We start from the raw sequence: 20,916 nt of genomic DNA, 5'->3' as shown, positions 1-20,916 counted from the left end.
GGTGCTGCGTTAATTTGATCAGTATTCAGTAAGACATCAGAGATGTTAGAGGAGTTCAACAATTTTTATATCGGGTAAAGATCTCAAGGGGAAAGAAGACAGGTGTAAGGTGCAGCTCTTGAGGTAACTAACAAGCTATATACAGATGACTGTATGCGTAATGAGTTTTCTGCACCAGAGTATACAAGATACGCGTAAGGCCGAGGTTACTTTCATAAAGTCAAGCTCCAGGGTACCAACTACCTTGGGATCTAGGATGATGGTCATATAAGTGAGCAGAATGCAGCTGCGCACACGGCTTTATACACTTGGCGGGCATCTGATAGCGACTGCAATCATACCCCTTCAAGATATCTCGCATCGCGTAGATCAAGCGGAAGACTCGTAGAGCCCTATAGAAGAGACCGGCCAATACGACACTGAGCCATGAGACAGGCAGTCGCAAAGAGCAAGCGGACCCGAAGAATTGCAACGAACTTCCAGTAGCTACTTGTAGGCGTACTCCGATTGAAGTTTCCTGTAATGAAGGACGAACCAATATCCATTGGAAATTGATACCACAAAAGATCATCGACCAGTTACAAGGTATGAAATCTCAACCAGAGAAACTCGAAAGTAAAATACGATCCGTCCTTTTTGCATGATTTTGTATGCGAATGCTAATGATGCTTGTTCTGTATAACTTTGCTGTTCTACTTTTACATGGAACAGTCTGAAATCTAGATCGGGCGACTTGATGGTCTTCTTAAATCGATTTCCGACGGAGGATACACAGCTGCGGTCATATCTCCATTTTCGGGATCATCCTTTCATCGTTTGAGCTCGTGCTATTGGACGAGTATGGATGAGTGGCGCTCGAATCACAGCTGAAGAAGCATGTGCTGGGTAGGTAGTTGAAGATTTGATACAAATGGTGGAAGAAGACATGGCGGGTTCTGGACACGCATGGGACATTGACCTACTACCGGACGGGTCTAATGGAAAAGTGAGCGACTCATTCTCGTATGTAGAAGGCAATGTTCTTTTTCTTTGCTTGCTGCTTACACCTAAACTTGTGGAGAGGAAGGAGGTTTCAAATGATCAACCAATCTTCGTTACAATGGGCCCTACGAGCATATGGACGTTGCCAACCGATGTACCGAGTACAAGTCAAGCTTTTTACTTTGTTTAGAAGCCAGTCAGGTATCATACTTGCTAAAGCGCATAAACCAATTTTCAGAACAGAAAGGAAAACCTCAGTCTCTCTATCTTTCATAACCAGTACCAGCGGCAGCAGTACATTCTGGACCATCTCATGCTGGATTTCTTCTTGTTTTCGTCTTTTTCCCAACTCCAAAGAAAGAAAGATCTGGATGAGATATTCGAAGACGTAAATATCTTTTCTCAATTCATAAACCCATACCCCGGTGAGGAGTCACTAATGACTTAGACAACAAAAGAGGACCTCAGCGATAACACCATAATCACAAGACAAAGGAAATAGGGGAAATGAAAGGGATGGAAGGGCCTCGGAAAGCTGATATATCTGATGAGCCTTGAGCATTATAAGAGCACAACTAACACTAGAGCAAGATCACTCGACGTCGGCCCTGGGAGCTTAAAGACAAAGATTAACCAAATAATAGATATAGTAATAATAAAAGAAAAAGAATCGAATGTCACGGATGTCACAATAACGCAGCTTGAGTACAAGTGGAATCCATCTCAAGGTCAATCGCGTCTCGGTTAAAAAAGAAAAAAAATGAAAGACATGCAATAACGGATACACTTAACGCCAATCTCAAGGCACATATCCAAGTCATGTCGACAGAGACACACTAAAAGAGAACAGTTGAAGCATATGAGAAAGAGGGGAATTGAACAAAAACCGAATAGCACAAGCCAAAGTTTAGGAATGTACAGAGCAAGGAAGGGTATATGAGAGATAAGAACGAAATATCCGTTGGACTCCTTTACAAGCCATCTCCGGCACCGGTCTCAACCCCATCTGTCGGGTATGATATGTTCGGATCGAACCCAAACCCGGCGGTATCCGCATCTGTATTGAGAAACGTGTCAAAGTCAAAATTTTCCAAGATATCCGGGTTTTCCAGAGCGCTGAAATCAAGATTGAAGGCGGAAGCCTAGACTCGGTTAGTGAGACATTAGGAAATAAAACCATTCATAACAACGTACATCTGGGATACTCAGGTCATTAAATGGCTGTTGACTTTGATCCGGTGGTGGTGGCGGTGGTGGTTGTACAAGAGGTTGGGGTGCAGGCGCAGATGTTGGCTGCTGTGGAGCACTCGTGGCATTTGAGCCGGCCTTGTTGAACGAATTGGGGTGTTGGGGCGTAATCGGTGTCGACGGTGTAGGAGTCGGAGGATGCTCTGCTTCAGAAGAGGGAGTGGCGGCAGTGTTTGCGGCAGCTGCGGCAGCGTTTGCCTTCTTTGGAGGCCGCTAGAATAATAATAAGACACGGCGCAAAAAACTTCAATATGAAAGGAGAATCCAGATATCTCTTACCTTGCGGTTATCTTTGGTCTCTTTTTTCTTCGGGGCGGGCTTATTGGTTTGCTGTGGCGTAGGTGGAGCGGGTGCTGTTTGAGGGGACGGGGGCTGCGTGCGACCAGCATTAGCACCCGCCGCGGGCGGAGCCTGAGGAGGAGGCATTGCGTTGCGCTCTTGGGGCGTTCCGGTTGTTTGGGTCGCAGGGGACTGTTGTGGCGCCATCGGTTGGCCCTGACCACCTTGCTGCGGCGGCCAGCCTCCGCTCGGCACCCGGTTTCCAGCACCCGCAGGGATAGGCTGACCCATTTGAGGGCCACTGAAAGCGGGATTCGAGCTTGGAGGTCGCATTCCGTTGGGGCCTGCCATGCCGTCTTGCATGCTTTTCATGAAGAACGCGCCGCCCATCTCAGGTGGCATCTGGCCACCGTTGAAATTCATTGACGCAGGCGATCCACGACCCTGGGCCATTGCGTCACCGCCACTGGGGGAACCAGGGAGCCCTGTCTGGGGCATCTTCGGAGTGCCTCGTTTCATTTGATCGTTCGGGTTGGGGGATGTGCCCGCCCTGCTGCCTTGGGGAGAGGTGCCTGGTGGCAAAGCCTGCTGCTGCCCTGGCATTGGGGGCTGGCCGTCAGGACGGGCCATGCTATCCTGCTCTTGACGAGCCATCATCAAGCGCCGCTTATTCTGTTGTTCAAGCAACATAAGCTGCATTTGATAATCCTGGAGAGCATGATTCCCATGCTGACCGCCAGGTGTCTGCAAGCCAGCCCGAACCTGGGCCATTTGACCATTCGGTGGATAGTAATCGCCGTTCATCGGGTACATACCCTGGCCATCTGGCAATGGCACCAGGTCCGTCTGATTTGGCATGACACCGGGATTTATCAAACCACCATTCGGCATGCCCTGGTTATTCATTGCTGAGCGAGAGTGGTGAAGAGCTAAATTTTGAGCATATACCTGGATTGACTTCTGCTGCGCAGCAGGGCCCGACTGCTGGAAAGCCTGGAATTGGGCCGGATTCATCGGCCGTGGGTTGAGACCGTTTTGCATTAAAAGCGCTTGCGGATTCGGCTGACCGGGCATGCCCTGTCCTTGACCCCGTCCATTGGGGGCTAGTTGCTGTCCGTTCATGTGTCCACTTTCGAGACGGGGCCGTTTCGATGGCGACGGGGCGTTCTCTGCGGACGACGGGGACTGGGGGCGATGGCCGTTCATGTCTATATCCGAGTGTTCTCTCTGCATCTGTTGGATCATCTGCACTTGCTGTGTTTTTTGGAGCTGAGCAAGCTGTTGTTGGGAGCTGTTGAGTTAAATCAGCACTACATCACTGGCTATTTTTAGGAGCGAGCATTGGATTCCAAGGAAAGCGTACAGGCCTGAGGTATTGTTTTGTAAAACAGTCTTCTGAAGGTTGGGTGCAACCGATCCATTTCGGCGAAGATTGAGCTGCTGCATCTGGGCGGGCATCATCGGCTGTTGTCGTAGTAATTGGTTTTGCTGTTGTTCTCGGAAGCGCAACATGTTCTATACAGATTAGAAGAAACTCAGATCTTCGGCAGACAGTGTAAGGGTCTGTACCTGAGTATGTTGGAGGTACTGTCTCACATCATTGCTGTTCCCTTTCTTGCGCTGGGCCCAGAAGAAATCCCAAAAGAGACTGAACCAATCCAAGAGGAAAGACGATTGCTGGCCTTCGCTAGGAAGATTTGGCCGTGGCAGGTCATCAGGTATTTTAATTTTGTCACCGTCCTTGCCATCTGTCATCATCGTATCACCATCGACACCGTTCACCTCGCCATCGCGACGGTGGCCTGGGCTTGACTTTATAGGCGGCTCAGTGCTCATTTTGATCGAGTCGTCATTCACAAAAGCCCTAGCACACTCGTGATGGCCGCGCTTCAACAAATAATCATAGATATAGGTATTGAGATTGTTAATCATCAACTCGGGGATATTGTTCACATTTCCATCGTTACGAGGAACCGTCGAACCATTATTGATCATGGGGACCCCTCCCACGGGGCCCCCGGCCCCGGGGTTCATCCCAGCTACATTCATCTGGTTCATGGTGGCACTCCAAGGGGCTCAGCCACCCTCACCTATTTCTTGTCGTCGATCAAAGGCGTCGGCGATAGATGGGTTTAACGCGCATCCACCGTCTCGCGGCGCGGGGGCTCACCACAAGATAAGGCGAGGGGCGCGAGGCGATCAAGACGAGTGAATGAAAAACGGAAGACAATCAGACGAGATGACCGATGCTTCCAACTAGATGAGTAACGAATTCGGAATTAGATACCGATGCGCAATGGACCAGAAAGCGACTTTGGGGTCAAGATTTGGACAAGAGCGCGCCCAAACAACTTCCTCAATCAACAAACGTCGAGTATGGTTCCACTTATTGAATGACAACAGAGAACAAGGAAGTGTTGTGAAGATTACCCACAAGGGAAAATAAGCGTGGCCCGCTCAGGAGCAAAGGCAAGCAGGAAGAATCTGCCGTTACTTCCAAGCGCGGGTAGAAGCACTAGACCACGCTGATTGTAGAATATGAAGGACGTAATGAATGGTCATGAAGATATTAACGAGGAAGTATATCGTCGGTCAAGATATCCAGCCGAGAGAAAAATGCGCGGTAGGATCAGCCGGGGGGGTGTGGGCGGCGACAAGCAGAAAGACGGGAACGGCGTTGAGGAGAGGACAAGCCAGTCCAAGTCCGACCAGCCAGACTAAGAGAGAATAAACAAAAGATTACCAGACGATGAAAAATTAAAGATCTCAAATCCCCCTGTAGAAAAAGGAAAGAGGAGACACGGACAGATCCGGTCAGATTAGAGGAAGTAATGGTGGAGGGGGGGGGTGGGAGGGATGAGAGGCAAAGGTCAGGACAAGGTGTAGCGGTGGATCTGAGGTGTTCTGGTGGGTGGGAGGACGTGGATATCAGGCGCGGTGCCTGGAGTGCTGGGCTGTTCAATCACTGCCGGCTGGGCGTGAATCGCTTGTTCGGCGCGGATTATCTATCCCGGAACACGGCGGGAGGGCTGGGAGATGCTATTGTCCCGCGTATTTCTGAGCATGCAATTCTACTTACGGAGGCGGCGAAAAAAAAAGTGATAGAGGAAACGGCAAAGGAAAATTACATACTTACCACTATGCAAAGGGAAGCCTGAAGATAAATGCAAAGGTATAGGGAATGAAAATCAAAGCAATGACTCTAGTTAAAAATTCTCTGCAGATCTGCAGGAATGTGATGGGTACAAGGGTTTAAAGATTATGGCGTAAAAAATCAGGGAAAGGAAAGAGAAAAAGAGAAAAGAAAAGAAATGTGAGAGGCAAGGCAGATAGAGAGTATCTTGGTATTGATTTGAAGAACACGCGCAGAATTGTTGACCCGATCTGAGGTAGTGTAATTCAGAGAGTATAGAGACGAGTGGTCGGGTGGGTTACAAGATTTCACAGCGAAGTGAGAGATACACAATGTAGAAGTTATTTGGTAAAAAAGGACCGATAATTATCTGAAAGCATTTCACAGAGCCATTGGTTTGAAGATAGAAAATAAAATTAAGTTACAAGAAAGAAATACTGTCGGGTTCGACGTGTAGAGATCGAAAAATTGAAGATACTGATAGATACATACATGGATTTAGAACACTCAGGGTCAGCGGGCTTGCGTACTTCCCAGCACAGTATGGACTAATATGGTATGGTGGATCACGTGGCTAACTCCGGCGGATTAGAATTTCCTGTGCAGATCTGCCCATCCCCCAGACTACAAGGGAATCACATCATGTAGTTTGGGGGTGTGGTAATATCGGTCAACCAGACCGGGTGAGCACTGGGATTGCATTGGTCTGTATGCACCTGGGCATCACCTGTGTTTGTTTTCTGTTGACTTATCCGTAAATATAAAAATGTTCAATATAGTTTGATGACTTGGCATAAAGTTCGATAAGGGCGATCATTCAGTTCTGAATATTATTAGCTCTGCGGAAATCCTACTTAGTCTCCATGTTTTCATTATGGCAATGTCATTCACTCAACAATCTAACATTTACCAATTTGTGATACACTTGTTGTTATAATAGACAGGTCAACCCCCTGATGTACATGTCTCTGAAATTGATTACAACCTTGAAACGTTAAACATGATGTGGCAGACCAGCACTGTCCCTTACCATGCCATTCTTGCATTTGTTGCTTGTAAGATGAGAGAATGATTGGCGCTTAACACTTCCAATACCTTTGTTTTCCTTTTTCGTTTTTCCCTTTTCCCTTTTCCCTCTTCTTTTCTTTTCCCCCTTTTTTTTTTTTTTTTTTTTTGTTTTGACTGACTCGGTTAATTGCATATTCCTTTGGAATACTGTCTGTATACAGTCCTTCATTCTTGCAGTCTCCTTGACTATATCATGTATCATTGAATCAGCGAATTTACTAGTTCGTAGTGTCATCTGAAAATACGGGTTATTGTGTCGGCGAGTCAAATGTGATCTGTACCTCTATAAACCATACTACTAGTGTCTTGATTACAAGAGCCAAACTCGCAAGGTGATTAATCGTGGCTCATTGCATGCTCACATGTTCTATCGTTCGACCGAATCGCCAACTTTGATGGTTACTCTAACCTCGTACTAGACTATAATCAAAACACCAACATTGTAGAGGTAATCATCAGAGCCAATGTCTGGTACAAATAGATTCCAGATACCTACTAATGGCAAGAGATGCTATAATTTAGTAAAGAACAGAGACCGTCGAATCCCAAACACCGTACGCCACAACCTTCTACAGCATTCTTGTTTCCATGTACTTATTACTCCTCCTCCGGTGGCATTTCATCTTCAATATATCTCACCAGAGATACCCGCATCTCTGTAGTATCGTCACCCCGCAAAACATCGCTAACAAAATGCGCTTCGACCTGCATTTGAACCTAGAAAGATACGCCAGAATATGTGAGCCCCGGTAGCGTGTAAACCAACGATGTAGAATTTTTCGCGGCTTAGTCTACTTACCATCTCCAACGCACCCCGCAGGACACCACACAAAATATTAGAGAACCACAACTCATCCTGTGCCCTACCATCATCTGGCAACTCAACAAAGTCGGCTAGCGGATTCTCGTCAAAGACAAGAGAAAACTGGTTATTATCGCTGGTCCAATTCGTTACGGTAGGCGAGATGTTAAGAAAGATCTTGAACCCGACCTATTCGAGCATCTGTCAGTCACATATCCTTGAGGTATATGTCTGACATATGATAGATTTAGAGCATACTTTTGCGATCATGTCTGCTGTTTCCCGAAAGTTGGAACATCGGCCGACGCCTGACTTTGCCAGAAAGTCTTCGATAAGTCGCATACCAATATTGTAGCCCATCTTGTCCAGCTGTTTGTTCACCTCCTGATAGTTTGAGTCATAGTCCTGACATAATTGTGCAACAATTGTACCATAAGTCAATGTGACTAACTCCGCATTGACTTTGTCAACCCTCGTTCTAAAAATGTTGCAATATGTTAGTCACAAACCAGTTCGCGCTAGTTTTGCTGGATGCAATCGGGTAAACTATTTGACAAGTTAAAAACGGCACTCAGCTTACTGACTTCCATAGCCTACACCGCATGTTGTTAATGAGAATATCACCAATTCAATATCAACAACAATCAACTTACTCTTCACCGATCCTCGAGGCTTTTGTGGCAGACATTCTCGTTTCGGCAACTTCAATTACTTATATTCCCAGAGAACTAATGCACAGCTTGCAAGAAGGTGTTCCGGCGTGATACGGCAAAAGGCAGGAGTTGAAGGCCCAGCAGGTATCAAAATGTTGTTGATAGATAATCCTCCCCGCCCGAGTCGGTGGATCGACGGGGTACGGGCGGAGCGCATAGTGGACCGGCGTCTATCGCGGCTAACCTGTTGGACGTTCAGCGCTTGCGTAGAACTAGTACTGCCGGGCGGAAAAGATGAGCGTACTCCGGCCACGACGAGGCTCCCCAAACACCAGTTTTGTAGCAGTCAATTGCTATCTTCATACAACTTGTCCTGTACAATCCAGCGCCTTTTCTCGTTACAAGTTTCTGAGAATACTCATTGGGCCAGCAATCCCCAGATCATCCCAGTAACATGTCTGGAGAAAAACGACCTGCCCAAGAAGCTTTTGGGTCATCTAATCAGCTCGTTGTGAAACGGAAAAAGTCCGACGCTGGCTTGGATAATGGTACTGCCGTGGTTAAAAGCTCGTCGCAGAATGGAACACTTGTGCAAGCAGTATGTGTCTCTTCATGATGACTGTACAGAAGTCGTTTTGAGGAGTCCTCTATTGACCGTGCTGGCAGGTTCCCCGCACCAGTGGGCTTGAAGCGCCGATTATGGAGCTAACAGGTAACGAATTTTGTGTTACTGAGGTGGTTCTGTATGCTTAAATAAGATATAGGTCATTCCGGCGAAATCTTTACTGTCCGGTTCGACCCTACCGCGCAGCATATTGCATCCGGTTCAATGGATAGGTCTATTTGTACGTCGCATCTTTTTAAATTGATGTCAAGCAATCGCATGACGACTAATTTTCCACGCGAGCTATAGTGCTTTGGAACACCTATGGACAATGTGAAAATTATGGTGTCTTGTCAGGCCACCGAGGGGCGGTGCTTGACCTACAGTGGTCTCGCGACTCGAGAACGATCTTCTCCGCGTCAGCCGATATGACACTGGCAAGTTGGGACCTGGAAACCGGGCAAAGAATACGTCGCCACGTGGGTCACGAGGAGATAGTGAACTGTCTAGATATTAGCAGAAGGGGCCAGGAATTGTTGGTTAGTGCGAGTGATGATGGTTGTGTGGGAGTCTGGGATCCCCGGCAAAGGGATGCTATTGAATATCTGGAAACGGAACTGCCCATTACTGCAGTGGCCTTGTCGGAAGCAGGAAACGAAATTTACAGTGGCGGCATTGATAACGCGATTCACGTATGGGACCTGCGGAAAAAATCTATCACTTACTCCATGACGGGGCACATGGATACTATCACCTCATTGGAAATTTCGCCAGACTCGCAGACCCTTCTCTCTAATTCTCATGATTCGACAGTGCGCACATGGGATATCCGACCATTTGCGCCAACAAATCGACTTATCAAGATGTATGACGGCGCTCCTATGGGGCTAGAGAAGAACCTCGTTCGTGCAAGCTGGGACCCGAAGGGCGAAAGGATTGCTGCGGGAAGTGGTGACAGGAGCGTAGTTGTCTGGGATTTCAAAACCGGAAAGCTTCTTTACAAGCTTCCCGGGCATAAGGGTACAGTCAATGATGTACGATTTTCGCCGAACAGCGAACCCATCAGTAAGTCTTCTTCCGTGGTCTTAGCTGGCTGCCATTCTAATTGTTCTTACAGTTGTTTCTGGCTCATCTGATCGGACCCTGATGCTCGGAGAACTTGGCAAGTGAGGATACACGGATTCCAGGTTATTATGCATCAACGTAATGTCCAGCACGTACTTCAGGGCACGATTTCATTTTTGGACAAAAATCAACGTCAGACTCAATGTCTTGTGCGGTACCATGAAGGTCGCTTGACTCGACTAAAGACGGCCTACGCATAGTACTACAGCAAAGATGTGCATCGCTGCAACAAGATCAAGTGAAAACACGAATGATATGATTTATACCGCACATGTGAGATGGCATTACCGAGCAGAGGATCTCCAACGACTACTCAGAGATCTAGTAATGACCATGGTTTGAAGGATTGGAGTAGTGGCCGTGTACCAGATTTCGTTCCGTCAATCATGCCATAAAGTGTAACAACTGACAAGTATAAATGTCGAGCGGGCGGCAGTCCACTAAGGCATCAGATTTAGTATTTCATAATAAATATTTTGATATTCTTTGTTTAGTTTTTTTTATTTACCCTAAGAGTCTCGGTTGTCTTTTAAGCAAGTGGCTTTTGATGCACGACTGTGGCTTAGTACCTCCATAGGTTTTAAATACGTGCTAAAGTGAGGTATAAGCTACTAGTAAGAACTAGTAGGCTAGGCAGGGATGTACCAAAGACCATCGGAGGCTTTCCCAATGCTGATTGGTTCTTTGGATAGTTTTAGAGGCTTGTTTCAAATCTAGCTCCATATGCGAAACACTCGCCTGTATCGTTTGCGGCCCGAAATATACGGAGTATACATGATTTTGGCATCAGAAACAGGGAAAGGGGATAGTTGTATACGAATACCAGTCACTCACGATATTCGGATCTGGACTATTCACAGTGTCTTTCTCTCTTGCACAATATATTGTGATGAATAAGATCAACCCATGTCAAAGTATCTACGTCGGGCTAGGCCTGGGAAACGTGGGTCGTCCAGGGGTTCGCTCTAGTTATGGCCACTAGTCTGCTGGGTTTATTGCAATGCTTACTCCGTACTCCGTCCTCCCTCTCAGTCTGAGATCCAATGTCACAAGCCTTTGGGGCTCTGTGCTTCCTTCCTTCTCCCTCCCTGGATCCCCGTCCCTTTTTTTTTTGTTTTCCTCTGACTACTTGAATCTCTCATACATACCATTACTATTACCGTCACTGGCATCTCCCTTCTATCTTGTTGTAATTCATTCTCATTTCTCGGCCATATTAGATCTACTTCTGGTAGCCTGGTGCTGCCCCTGACCTTTCGTTTACTTTTTTTCTTCCTTACTCAAGCCACTTTACCAGCTCTGGAATATTGTTCCGTTTACTTTCCATTTTATATAATCTAAGCTTCGCTCTAGTTATACTATCTCTAACGGGATTACCGATGCGAGTCTCATCTACCTCCGTGACGTCTCCTTAAGCCCTCATTATGGACATTTAGTGGCCAAGGCCATTGTTATTAGCGCAGCCAAACGCTCACAGCGGCAAATCTACCGCTGTTGCATGCGTTGTGAGCTTTATCGTTTTGAGGGATTTGTCGCCGCATATCTGAACGCTTTCGCTTCCACCATTTTGTGTGCCATTTCCCGAAAGCGGAATTAGCTTGTAGCTCATACCGATAAAAGGACAGCAGCGCTCAGTATAGGACGATCTAACAAAGTGCTGACATCGAAACTGTCCGGCGGGTGAAGTTTGCTGGCCATTGCTTTGTATCGCCATCAGCGCAAATGTGATTCCAGTGACAAGTTATTCAACATGGGATCAGTCCTGTTACCTCAAACAGAATCGTCAAATTCGTATCAGTCGACCTCTCGGGCATTCCTTGGTTCATCTTCAGACTTCGGATACATTGCAAACAACTATGTTAGAAGCTCCCCAGGCTTCCAGGGTAGTCGTGTGCCGTCCGCATCAATGAGACGTGGCGAATATATAACCAATGGACAACGAACTCCTGCTAATAGCGCGGGACATCAGGGGCATCGCATATCTTCAGGGCCTACTTCATCGCACCAATTCGCTATAAGCTTGCCGCAATCATCATATGCACCAAGGGAAACTTATTACAGAATCAACACACGACCTAGGCCAGAGCAGACCGATTTTGCCGACAGAAGCCAGTCGTACATTAGGTCGGAACAGGGAACTCAGGATAATTTTCATGCGCAAAGAGACGTCGGTAGCTCCAATCGTCGCTTAAGATCGTTCACCACGAGGCTAAAAGAAAAGAATACGAGACGACAGCTTGTCACACTTGCCATATCTGCTATTTTCCTAATCCTAGCCCTTTCTCTTTGTAGGTTTGGGTTCGATCTAACCTTCGGCGCTAAAGATATGCTTACCGAATGATACAGTTTTTGCGTTCGCTGTCTCCAAATCGCACCTAGGCCACGAACTTCATATACTTTTGATATTCATGATTCTGATCCTTATTGTTGTCTTTTGCCACTCCCTCATCCGATTTTCAATGGAGGTTTTGCGAGGTTCCAGATCTGCTGTGGCTATGAATCGGATACCAAGCAGGGCAGGGCCAACTGGCTACGCTCAGCCAGAGTATCCCATTCAAGTCATTCTCGCTGGGGACGAGGATATTTTGACTGAAAACAATGGTGCCAGCCGGAAGAAGGTCACGCCCCCACCTCCAGCGTATGGCCTTTGGAGAAGTAGCGTGGTAAGTGATATATTAAGACACTCTTCGACTGTCCTCTCACAAATCTGTCTGGCTAATTCATGCATCCCAGAGAATTAATCCAGACCTACTATATTGGCACCGCGTAGCCAGCAATGCCCCCTCTTTGCCGCAACATGCAAACGAGGCCCAAGGCTTGGGCGGCAAGACCCCATTACCACGGCCCCCCAGCTACACTTCTGACAATGGTATCGATTATGTGATTGAAGCACAACCCCGATCGATTACTCAAGGCCCTTCTGCTGAATGACTCGGACGTCAATGATAGTCTTTATGTGGAGCTAGTCGCCGCCTCATCTGATGTCGTTCAGCCTTTACGTTTCTACAAAAAACAATTTCTTTGTCCGCCACATCATCACCATTTGCATATCAGCTATTATTTTGTTAAGATATATCAGGAGGTTCATTGGGTGTTACAATATTTGTCTTGAGCGGGAGTTATCGGGGCAGGAAAGCAACTAACCATACATAGCAGTGCTGGTCAGTCTATAGCATCATGTTCATCTTCTTCTCATATGTTTTTTTTTATAGCGTTGGCCGTTCCTTATTTCCTAATTTTATATCTATTTCACACTTTATACTGTAAAATGTGAATGAATGTAAATATTTAGTGCTCCGTATCGAAGATTTGTGAATATCCGACAGGAAAATTGTGGGCTGTAGCAGACATACACCGGACTATTAGCATATCTGGCGGTTCGGAACGGCGAGCTGGATTTCTCACGTGCACGTTCGCTACCACCATCACTTAAGCAACCATTATACCTCAGGAAACTCCAAAAAGGACTAATTTTCTCCGCCAGTGAAACCTCGCCTGTAACGGCTTACAATTGCGCTCCCATGCCACCTGAGGCAGTTTTATTGCTGCCGTAATGCGGTCGGGATGTTGGTACTTACAGATGCCCTTCCACCGTGCAGAATGGGTGATGAATTGGATCTTGTTTCTCTCGCTGTGGCTTGCCATGGCTTGGGGTATGAGGACAGATCAGCTTAATGAACTCAGGTAAGCGCTTCTTATTAATGTTGCTGTTGCTGTTGCTGTTGTAGTTGATATAGTTGGTATTCAATTCATGACTGACATGGATTCACATTCTAGAAAGGACACTGAGCATATGTTCTACCACGGTTTTGACAATTACATTACGCATGCCTTTCCTGAAGATGAACTACGCCCGCTATCGTGCCGTCCGCTAGTTCGCGACCGAGATACCCTTGCGAATGCGGGATTGAACGACGTTCTAGGGAATTACTCTTTGACCTTGATCGACAGCCTATCTTCACTAGCGATACTGTCATCGAGCCCAGACGATGGTGCAAGAGCTTGGGCACATTTCCAGGATGGTGTGAGGGACTTTGTGAAGCTGTACGGTGATGGCTCAGATGGTCCTGCTGGCCAGGGCGAAAGGAGCCACGGGTTTGACATAGACAGTAAAGTTCAGGTCTTCGAGACGGTCATTCGGGGACTAGGTACGGGGTTCTATTCTACAATAACTAACTTAAATCTGACATCGGATCCTTACAGGCGGACTACTTAGCGCTCATTTGTTTTCTGTGGGCGATCTTCCCATTACGATATACAGCCCTCCTGAAGCCGAGGTCGCATTCGCTAAAGCTTGGGATAAGACTCCGTTCCCCAAAAATAGGCACGGAATCAAATGGGAGAATGGATTCGTTTACAATGGCCAGCTTTTGCGACTTGCTGTTGACCTGGCGAATCGTCTGTTGCCGGCCTTCTATACTGAGACTGGTCTTCCTTATCCCCGGGTCAATCTTCGATATGGAGTCCGACGGCACCCATTCTATGCAAACTCGCCGCTAAATGCCGCCTTCTCGTGCGACAGTACTAACGACCACGAGAATTGTAAGCCTCGTCGCATTCCTTTGGTAGAAACGACGGAGACATGTAGCGCAGGCGCTGGCAGCTTAGTCTTGGAGTTTACTGTGTTGAGCCGGCTTACCGGAGATGGCCGGTATGAGGAGTTAGGTAAAAGAGCATTTTGGGCGGTTTGGACGAGAAGAAGTGATATTGGGTTAGTTGGGGCAGGTATCGATGCAGAATCGGGTAAATGGGTTCACCCTTACACAGGAGTAAGTTTTCGAAAATTCAAAGTTAATGATACGGAGCTAAAATTTCATGAACCTCAGATCGGTGCAGGGATTGACAGCTTCTTTGAATATGCTTTCAAATCGTATATCCTGCTGTCGTCGGGGGAACGGTTTCCCCGCGATCTCAATAGCTCGTGGCATGCCTTGGACAATGATTTTCCAACCCTGAGCGAGTACGAGAATTCTGCAGAGGCCTTTTTGCAAGCCTGGCAAGAATCACACGCTTCGGTCAAGCGTCATTTGTATCGCGGAGAAGGCTATCAGCACCCACATTTGATTCAAGGAGATATTTTCACTGGCGCCACGCGGGCGTTTTGGATCGATAGCCTGAGCGCGTTTTACCCAGGTCTCCTGAGCTTGGCAGGAGAGTTAGATGAGGCAGTAGGGATCCATCTTCTCACAACGGCTGTTTGGACCCGGTTTTCAGGTCTCCCTGAAAGATGGAATGTCGCGACGGGGGATATAGAGGGGGGCCTGGCATGGTACAGTGGCCGGCCAGAATTTGCTGAATCAACATTTTATCTCTATCAAGCCACCAAGGACCCTTGGTACTTACATGTTGGCGAGATGGTACTTCGTGATCTTAAAAGACGGTGCTGGACAAAATGTGGCTGGGCTGGCCTTCAAGACGTCCGCAGTGGTGAGCTCAGTGACAGAATGGAAAGCTTCTTCCTAGGCGAGACAACTAAATATCTGTATTTGCTCTTTGACCCTTCGCATCCTCTGAACACCATCGACCTGCCGTTTGTGTTTTCCACAGAGGGCCATCCACTCATCATACCCAAGAGTACAACAACTGCCCAGCAACCCCGCAAGACACATTTATCAGTCAGCAAGCAGACCAATATTGCTGTTTGTCCAATAGCGCCATTGCCTCCTCTTTTTGGGCTCTCATCAACCGCTGCGCGTCCTGACGTTTTTCATGCTGCCAACTTGGCTCGGCTACATTTGATGCCTAGCAGAGGGCCACCGGAGGGACCTATTCTAGACTATGCGAAGGGCCGCCCAAGCGTGACAATGTCTGATTTGTCTTCACCGACGAATTACACATTCTTCCCTTGGACTTTGCCAGCCGAATTGGTACCGTTCAATGCAACGAGCTCGCCAATGACAATTCGCCCCACACTTGACATTTCATTCCCATCTCTTCCTGGCATGTTCTTGGGATCCGGCTCCTTAGAGCGAGTCCAAGATGGCATTCTCATCAAGGCCATCGGAGGACTCCGATTGAGCATGGTTCAAGATGTTCCCTCTCAGGATGAGGCTGGCACGAAAAATACAGAGTTTCGAGTACAGGTGATCAACAATGTACCACTTGGGAAGGATGAGAAGGTATATATCTCACGGGAGATCACATTCGATGTCCTGGATCCCACTGATCCGAATTTCACTCGCGTGCGCGACTCCGCAATGATTGACATCGTCATTGACGTTATCCCAGAGAACCTCCGCCCAAGGAACCATTCAGACGATCCTCAGGGGTCGACTGCTGAGCATAGCCCAAAGCATATCGTCGGCGAGACCTCCGCTGACGACAAACTGGGAGCCGTAGATCCGTCTGCGTCGAGTGTAAAGAGTGCTTTATCATCCTTTGTCAGTCATGTGTCCTGGTTACTCTGGGACGAGTCACAACCCCAGTCGGCCTGGCCGTCTGCGGAGAAAAAGTCGTTTCTACGACTAACGTTACCCGCTGCTATGGCTTCTGGCTTAGGCTCTGCGCCCATGCCGGATGTAGAAGATTCCTCTACATTTTCTGTGAAAGGAGATCTCCCTAAAAGTCGTCTCACATGGTCTACGATCTACTTTGCTGATGAGCTCTGTGACCATCGGATCCTACGTGACATCGCACAAAGTCACCAAGTGCTTGTCATCAAGCGAGGCGGGTGCAGTTTCTCGCAAAAGCTGCGGAGTATCGCTGCATATCCACCCTCACGACATGCACTAAGGCTCGTCATTGTTGTCTCCTACGACGAGGGGCCAATCGACCAGGATCCAGAGTCCCAAGTTAATCCTTTCTCGGGCCTAGCCGCCGTCCGCGCGGAGCCGTCTCTTGTTCGGCCATACCTTGACGAAGCTCAAATGACCGCCGGGGGGGTTCCTCGTCGTCATCCAATCAGCCTAGTCATGGTCGGTGGCGGAGAGGAAACATACGAACTACTCCACCAGGCCACCGGCGTCGGCATCAAGCGACGGTACACTGTGCGATCGCAGGGCATACCAGTTAATAACCTATATATCATCTAGATAGTCACATAGTTTTGTATAACTACTGGAACACCAGAGTCTCCATACCATATGGTGAGAAAAATGTAAGGCATGAGTACATTCCTGTACTCTTTCACCAGGTACAAAATTGGCGCTGGCCATGATTCGTCGCCACTCTTTGCGCCACAGCATGTTGATTGGTGCAGTCCCTGAGTAACAACTTCTTGGTTCTGCCGGGCGGCCTGGAGGTAGAACCCGACTTAGATGGAAGATGTCTTTCTTACCGAGTTATGTCCGGCGTATTATATAATTGAGACCGAATTTTTTGAAGACCAACATTGGTTTTCGATTCACGTAAAAGATAGAGAAAAGAAAGGAAAACTAAAGTAAAAGTAAAAAATAAAATAAAAATAAAATAAAAAAAAAGGGAAAAGAACGGAGACAGCATGCAGAATCTAGGCTGTCATAATATCCTCTGTTTCCCCGCGTACTGGGAGGGAGTTCATATGGACTGCTCAGCCAGGAACCGAAATCTGGTTCAGATGGCGAAGTTCCAAACTTTCCACGGAAACCACACTGCCTGAGCTCCATTTGGAAGAACCGAAGAACAAGATAAATTTATCTCCACTTGCTATCGGATGGGTCCTCTGCATATTTAAATACATGCTTGATTTTCCCTTGCATCAACCGTCTTCTCTACTTGACACTCTCTTGACACTCTTGACACTCTTGACACTCTTTGACTCTCTCTTAACTATTTTTTTACCCTTCTATCATTTGGGGGCTCTCTAAACAGTCATTCAAGCATAGCAGACTTTATAATATAACATACGCAACAAGCACTCAAGATGCATATTCAGGACACAACCATCGTTAAACCCCCAACATTCAATCAACCCGATATCGAACTTGACTCGACAGCTCACACAACAATCACAATCACTACCAACCCCCACCCCTCGGACAATAGTACAACGACCCCGCAACAAACTAAACCCCGCCCGCTTTACTTTGCCTACGGATCCAACCTCTCCTTCACACAAATGCGTCTCCGCTGCACATGCGACCCTGATCTCTCATCTAAGCCGGTCGCCATCGCCCGCTTAGATCATTGGCGCTGGTTGATCTGCCAAGCTGGCTATGCGAATGTGATACCACCCGCTGAGTTACGTGTTGGCCGGGAAGCGGATGAGGGTGAAGACGTACCTGTTTCTGGGGATGACGATGCGGTTTATGGGGTCTTGTATGAGATGGACATCGAGGATGAGCGGTTGCTTGATGGCTACGAGGGTATTGACCGGTCGGCGCTGCCGTCGCGGGCTACGCATAAGGTTCCGGCGCATATTCGACCGACGGAACAAGGCCATGGGGACTATAATAAGTGGTATGTTCCGGCTACGGTGACGGTGTGGTTGGATGAGGAACAGAAGAAACGGAGGGAGCGTGGAGTTATCGAGACCTTAGTTTACGTGGACGAGGAGAGGGTGCGGGTAGGTCCCCCGAGAGACGAGTACATCCCGCGGATGAACCGTGCGATCCGCGAGGCGGAATCTTTAGGATTCCCTAAGAAGTGGGCAGATGAGGTAATGAGAAAGTCGATCCCTTTGAATTAGGCTGTCATTGGTTTTACCTTGCATAGATAATGTTTCGTGGTGATGTTTGCAACTAGACAAGAGTTGATGACTGAATGATTACAATGGTACAACTTATTTTTTTATAACCACGTGCGATGCAATAAGAAGTTGCCATATTATCGCTATCCATATGCAGAGTCTATAGTATGCTCCAGCAGTAAAAGTGTGATACGAAATTAGATACGCATTCACGTTTCCCTGCATGCCCTAGAAAACAACTGTATGATGTATATCATTGTTCCGACTTCGTCTAACCCGGTATTCCACCCGACGAGCGAAGGTGACCTCTTAAAACGAAAAACGCCGAGGGGTGGAAGGGCAGGCATTGTGCTTCTTAATTTTCTTGAGACATACAGCCCTTCCAATGAGATGCAGCCCATTTCATAATCATCGCTGCATTGTACCGACCGGTCGAGAATCGAACCCGAACGCCTGGTTGCGGGGAAGCGGATACATGCGTATTTTTTCTGTTTTCTTTGGTACAACGAAGCCCGTCTACGGGCAGCATAATCATAATGATCAGGTAAAACAAGTGTCGTTGGTCGTCAATTAATGCTTTTCTTCCTGGCCAGAAAGGAGAGTATAGACCGGAGCAGGAAGCTTTTCCCGTCCCTTAAGAAACTCAAGCTCGAGAATGAAAAGGAAGCTCATGAGCTCGCCACCCATCTTCTTAATAAGTTCACCCGCTGCCCAGGCCGAACCACCTGTTAAAATATAGTCAGTATTGCTTATTCCTGAAAAGGAAGACTGTCTATATATAAGAAGAAAACACACCAGTTGCAATTATGTCATCCACCACGATCACCTTCTGGCCAGGCTTGATCGAATCAGCCTGCATCTGGAAGAAGTCCTGGCCGTATTCCTTCTCGTAGGCCTGGGTTTCACATGGTCCGGGCAGTTTACCCTGCTTGCGCACAGGGACAAAGCTCGCGCCAAGTCTCAAAGCGAGGCTGGGGCCGATAAGGAAGCCGCGGGCCTCGAGACCAACAATAACATCGGGCTTCTGGTCGCCGTGGTTTTGAAGGATGTGCAACTCTAGACTGCGAAGAAGGGCTTCATGCAAAGTAGGATTGGCAAAGATGGGTAAAATATCTTCGAACAGAATTCCAGGAGACGGGAAGTCGGGGAACTGGCGCAGAGCGGCGCGCAGGCTTATTTTAAGATTGGCGAGTTCGGCGGTGCGGGTGGAAGAGGAGGGGGACTGTCCGGCGACTTGGGCGGCGGCGGCATCAGGCTGTTGGGAAGAGTTAAGAGTTGGTTGGGACATGATGAGAAGAAGGGGAAAAGAAAAGGGAAGAAAAGAAGGAGGAATAAAAGGCAGGAGGGTGAGTGTGGTTGAAAAGTAAAATAGTCAATTCAAAGTGATAAGCACGAGCGGGAGGGAACAGGAAAAAAAAAAATTGACCCCTCGAAGATCTTGCGTTGGCGTATGAATTGTGAATGCCGATGTATTTTACAGTATTACAGCGAAAAAGTACTCCGTACTTTACCCCTCTCAACACAATCGACCGGGCAATTACTGTATTTATATTGAAGATGTGTTGTATGTTATGATTTCATTCCAAACTGAAGAGTAAATCTATAGATCTCTGTTTGTCTGTTCATCGGTACCAGGCTGAGGGACTCAAATTGTCAAAACCCAAGCCATATCTCGCGTCTTTCTTTGCTAGTTTTCGATAATACCTCAAATACACGCAGTGGAAACTAAAATATGTACCCCTCTCGATGACTTGTTTCGTTGTTAAAGGGTCTAGAATCCATCAATCAGTCACTTCACAGTGAATCAATTGATGCTGACATGTTTTTAGTATTGCTCCTGCTGATCTACTAATTGTTCCTAGTTTACCATGTTGTTACCCCTTCTACTCCCATTTGCCAGGACCAATGGTCTCATACTGATCCATGATATATGTACAGACTACTAGTACTTCAGCCCCTCCCCATGAGCCATGATGCAAGTTTCTTGCGTTGTCTGCAAGCCTGCCTTCTTTTTTTTTTTGTCTTTTTTCCTTCCCCCCTTCTCTCCTCTTTCCCCTTCTCTCGGTGGCACTCCTCCACAGGCAATAGAATGGAGGATAGTGAGTAGTAGTGTTGCCTAGCCTAACCGTTTCAATGAATGAAACAAAGAATTGCAGTATTTAACATGAACGGTTCAGTTCGACGTGAATATAACACTAATCTTGTTATACATATCGGCGGATTACACGACACAATCCACACATGCGGTCAGGGCTATCAAGTAGTGGATTGGATCAACAAGCCACGATGGATCCCCCGGCTAGGAATGATTGGACTATCATTCCCTATCTGGTTTCCCTGAACTCCATAACCACCAATATACTTTTCTGGAAATTAGACCGATTTTCCAGTCTGCCCACCATCCGCCAGGTACTCCGA

At 47.4% G+C, this 20,916-nt stretch overlaps 7 protein-coding genes across 7 annotated transcripts; 4 read left to right on the top strand and 3 right to left on the bottom strand.

Annotated features, from left to right (window-relative positions):
* Positions 1-1,662: 1,662 nt before the first annotated feature.
* somA (putative cAMP-dependent protein kinase pathway protein (Som1)) lies at positions 1,663-4,762 on the bottom strand. The gene is made up of 6 exons (XM_032076796.1): positions 4,078-4,762; positions 3,872-4,023; positions 3,457-3,799; positions 2,509-3,402; positions 2,176-2,442; positions 1,663-2,123 (listed from the first exon to the last, which is right to left on the bottom strand). The coding sequence occupies exons 1-6, from the start codon at positions 4,564-4,566 to the stop codon at positions 1,953-1,955; spliced, it is 2,316 nt and encodes a 771-aa protein (XP_031926750.1). The 5' UTR covers positions 4,567-4,762; the 3' UTR covers positions 1,663-1,952.
* A 2,399-nt stretch (positions 4,763-7,161) lies between these two features.
* Positions 7,162-8,408, bottom strand: BDV27DRAFT_129657 (TRAPP complex core subunit BET3). The gene is made up of 5 exons (XM_032067250.1): positions 8,165-8,408; positions 8,096-8,104; positions 7,770-7,989; positions 7,509-7,700; positions 7,162-7,426 (listed from the first exon to the last, which is right to left on the bottom strand). The coding sequence occupies exons 1-5, from the start codon at positions 8,197-8,199 to the stop codon at positions 7,307-7,309; spliced, it is 576 nt and encodes a 191-aa protein (XP_031926749.1). The 5' UTR covers positions 8,200-8,408; the 3' UTR covers positions 7,162-7,306.
* Positions 8,409-8,479: 71 nt separating this feature from the next.
* On the top strand, positions 8,480-9,938 carry BDV27DRAFT_165310 (WD40 repeat domain-containing protein; the record flags this gene model as incomplete). Its single annotated transcript, XM_032073891.1, has 5 exons — positions 8,480-8,762; positions 8,831-8,876; positions 8,929-9,009; positions 9,078-9,833; positions 9,886-9,938. The coding sequence occupies exons 1-5, from the start codon at positions 8,619-8,621 to the stop codon at positions 9,936-9,938; spliced, it is 1,080 nt and encodes a 359-aa protein (XP_031926748.1). The 5' UTR covers positions 8,480-8,618.
* Positions 9,939-12,206: 2,268 nt separating this feature from the next.
* BDV27DRAFT_129653 (uncharacterized protein) lies at positions 12,207-13,213 on the top strand (the record flags this gene model as incomplete). The annotated part of the gene is made up of 2 exons (XM_032067249.1): positions 12,207-12,556; positions 12,627-13,213. Coding segments are annotated over exons 1-2 (449 nt in total), but the record flags the coding sequence as incomplete, so codon positions are not given.
* Positions 13,214-13,536: 323 nt separating this feature from the next.
* Positions 13,537-16,924, top strand: BDV27DRAFT_158603 (glycoside hydrolase family 47 protein; the record flags this gene model as incomplete). Its single annotated transcript, XM_032072711.1, has 4 exons — positions 13,537-13,577; positions 13,671-14,041; positions 14,097-14,662; positions 14,720-16,924. 4 exons carry the CDS (start codon positions 13,537-13,539, stop codon positions 16,922-16,924), a joined length of 3,183 nt encoding a protein of 1,060 aa, XP_031926746.1.
* Positions 16,925-17,605: 681 nt separating this feature from the next.
* On the top strand, positions 17,606-18,593 carry BDV27DRAFT_4970 (gamma-glutamylcyclotransferase family protein). The gene has a single exon (XM_032076775.1). The coding sequence runs from the start codon at positions 17,734-17,736 to the stop codon at positions 18,496-18,498; it is 765 nt and encodes a 254-aa protein (XP_031926745.1). The 5' UTR covers positions 17,606-17,733; the 3' UTR covers positions 18,499-18,593.
* A 16-nt stretch (positions 18,594-18,609) lies between these two features.
* BDV27DRAFT_129649 (adenine phosphoribosyltransferase APT1) lies at positions 18,610-20,011 on the bottom strand. Its single transcript, XM_032067248.1, has 2 exons — positions 19,294-20,011; positions 18,610-19,223 (listed from the first exon to the last, which is right to left on the bottom strand). Exons 1-2 carry the CDS (start codon positions 19,784-19,786, stop codon positions 19,069-19,071), a joined length of 648 nt encoding a protein of 215 aa, XP_031926744.1. The 5' UTR covers positions 19,787-20,011; the 3' UTR covers positions 18,610-19,068.
* Positions 20,012-20,916: the final 905 nt, after the last annotated feature.

The sequence above is a fragment of the Aspergillus caelatus genome, assembly GCF_009193585.1.
Source record: "Aspergillus caelatus strain CBS 763.97 unplaced genomic scaffold BDV27scaffold_108, whole genome shotgun sequence".
NCBI classification, from domain to species: Eukaryota; Fungi; Ascomycota; class Eurotiomycetes; order Eurotiales; family Aspergillaceae; genus Aspergillus; species Aspergillus caelatus.
This window is presented reverse-complemented; position numbering and strand designations above follow the sequence as displayed.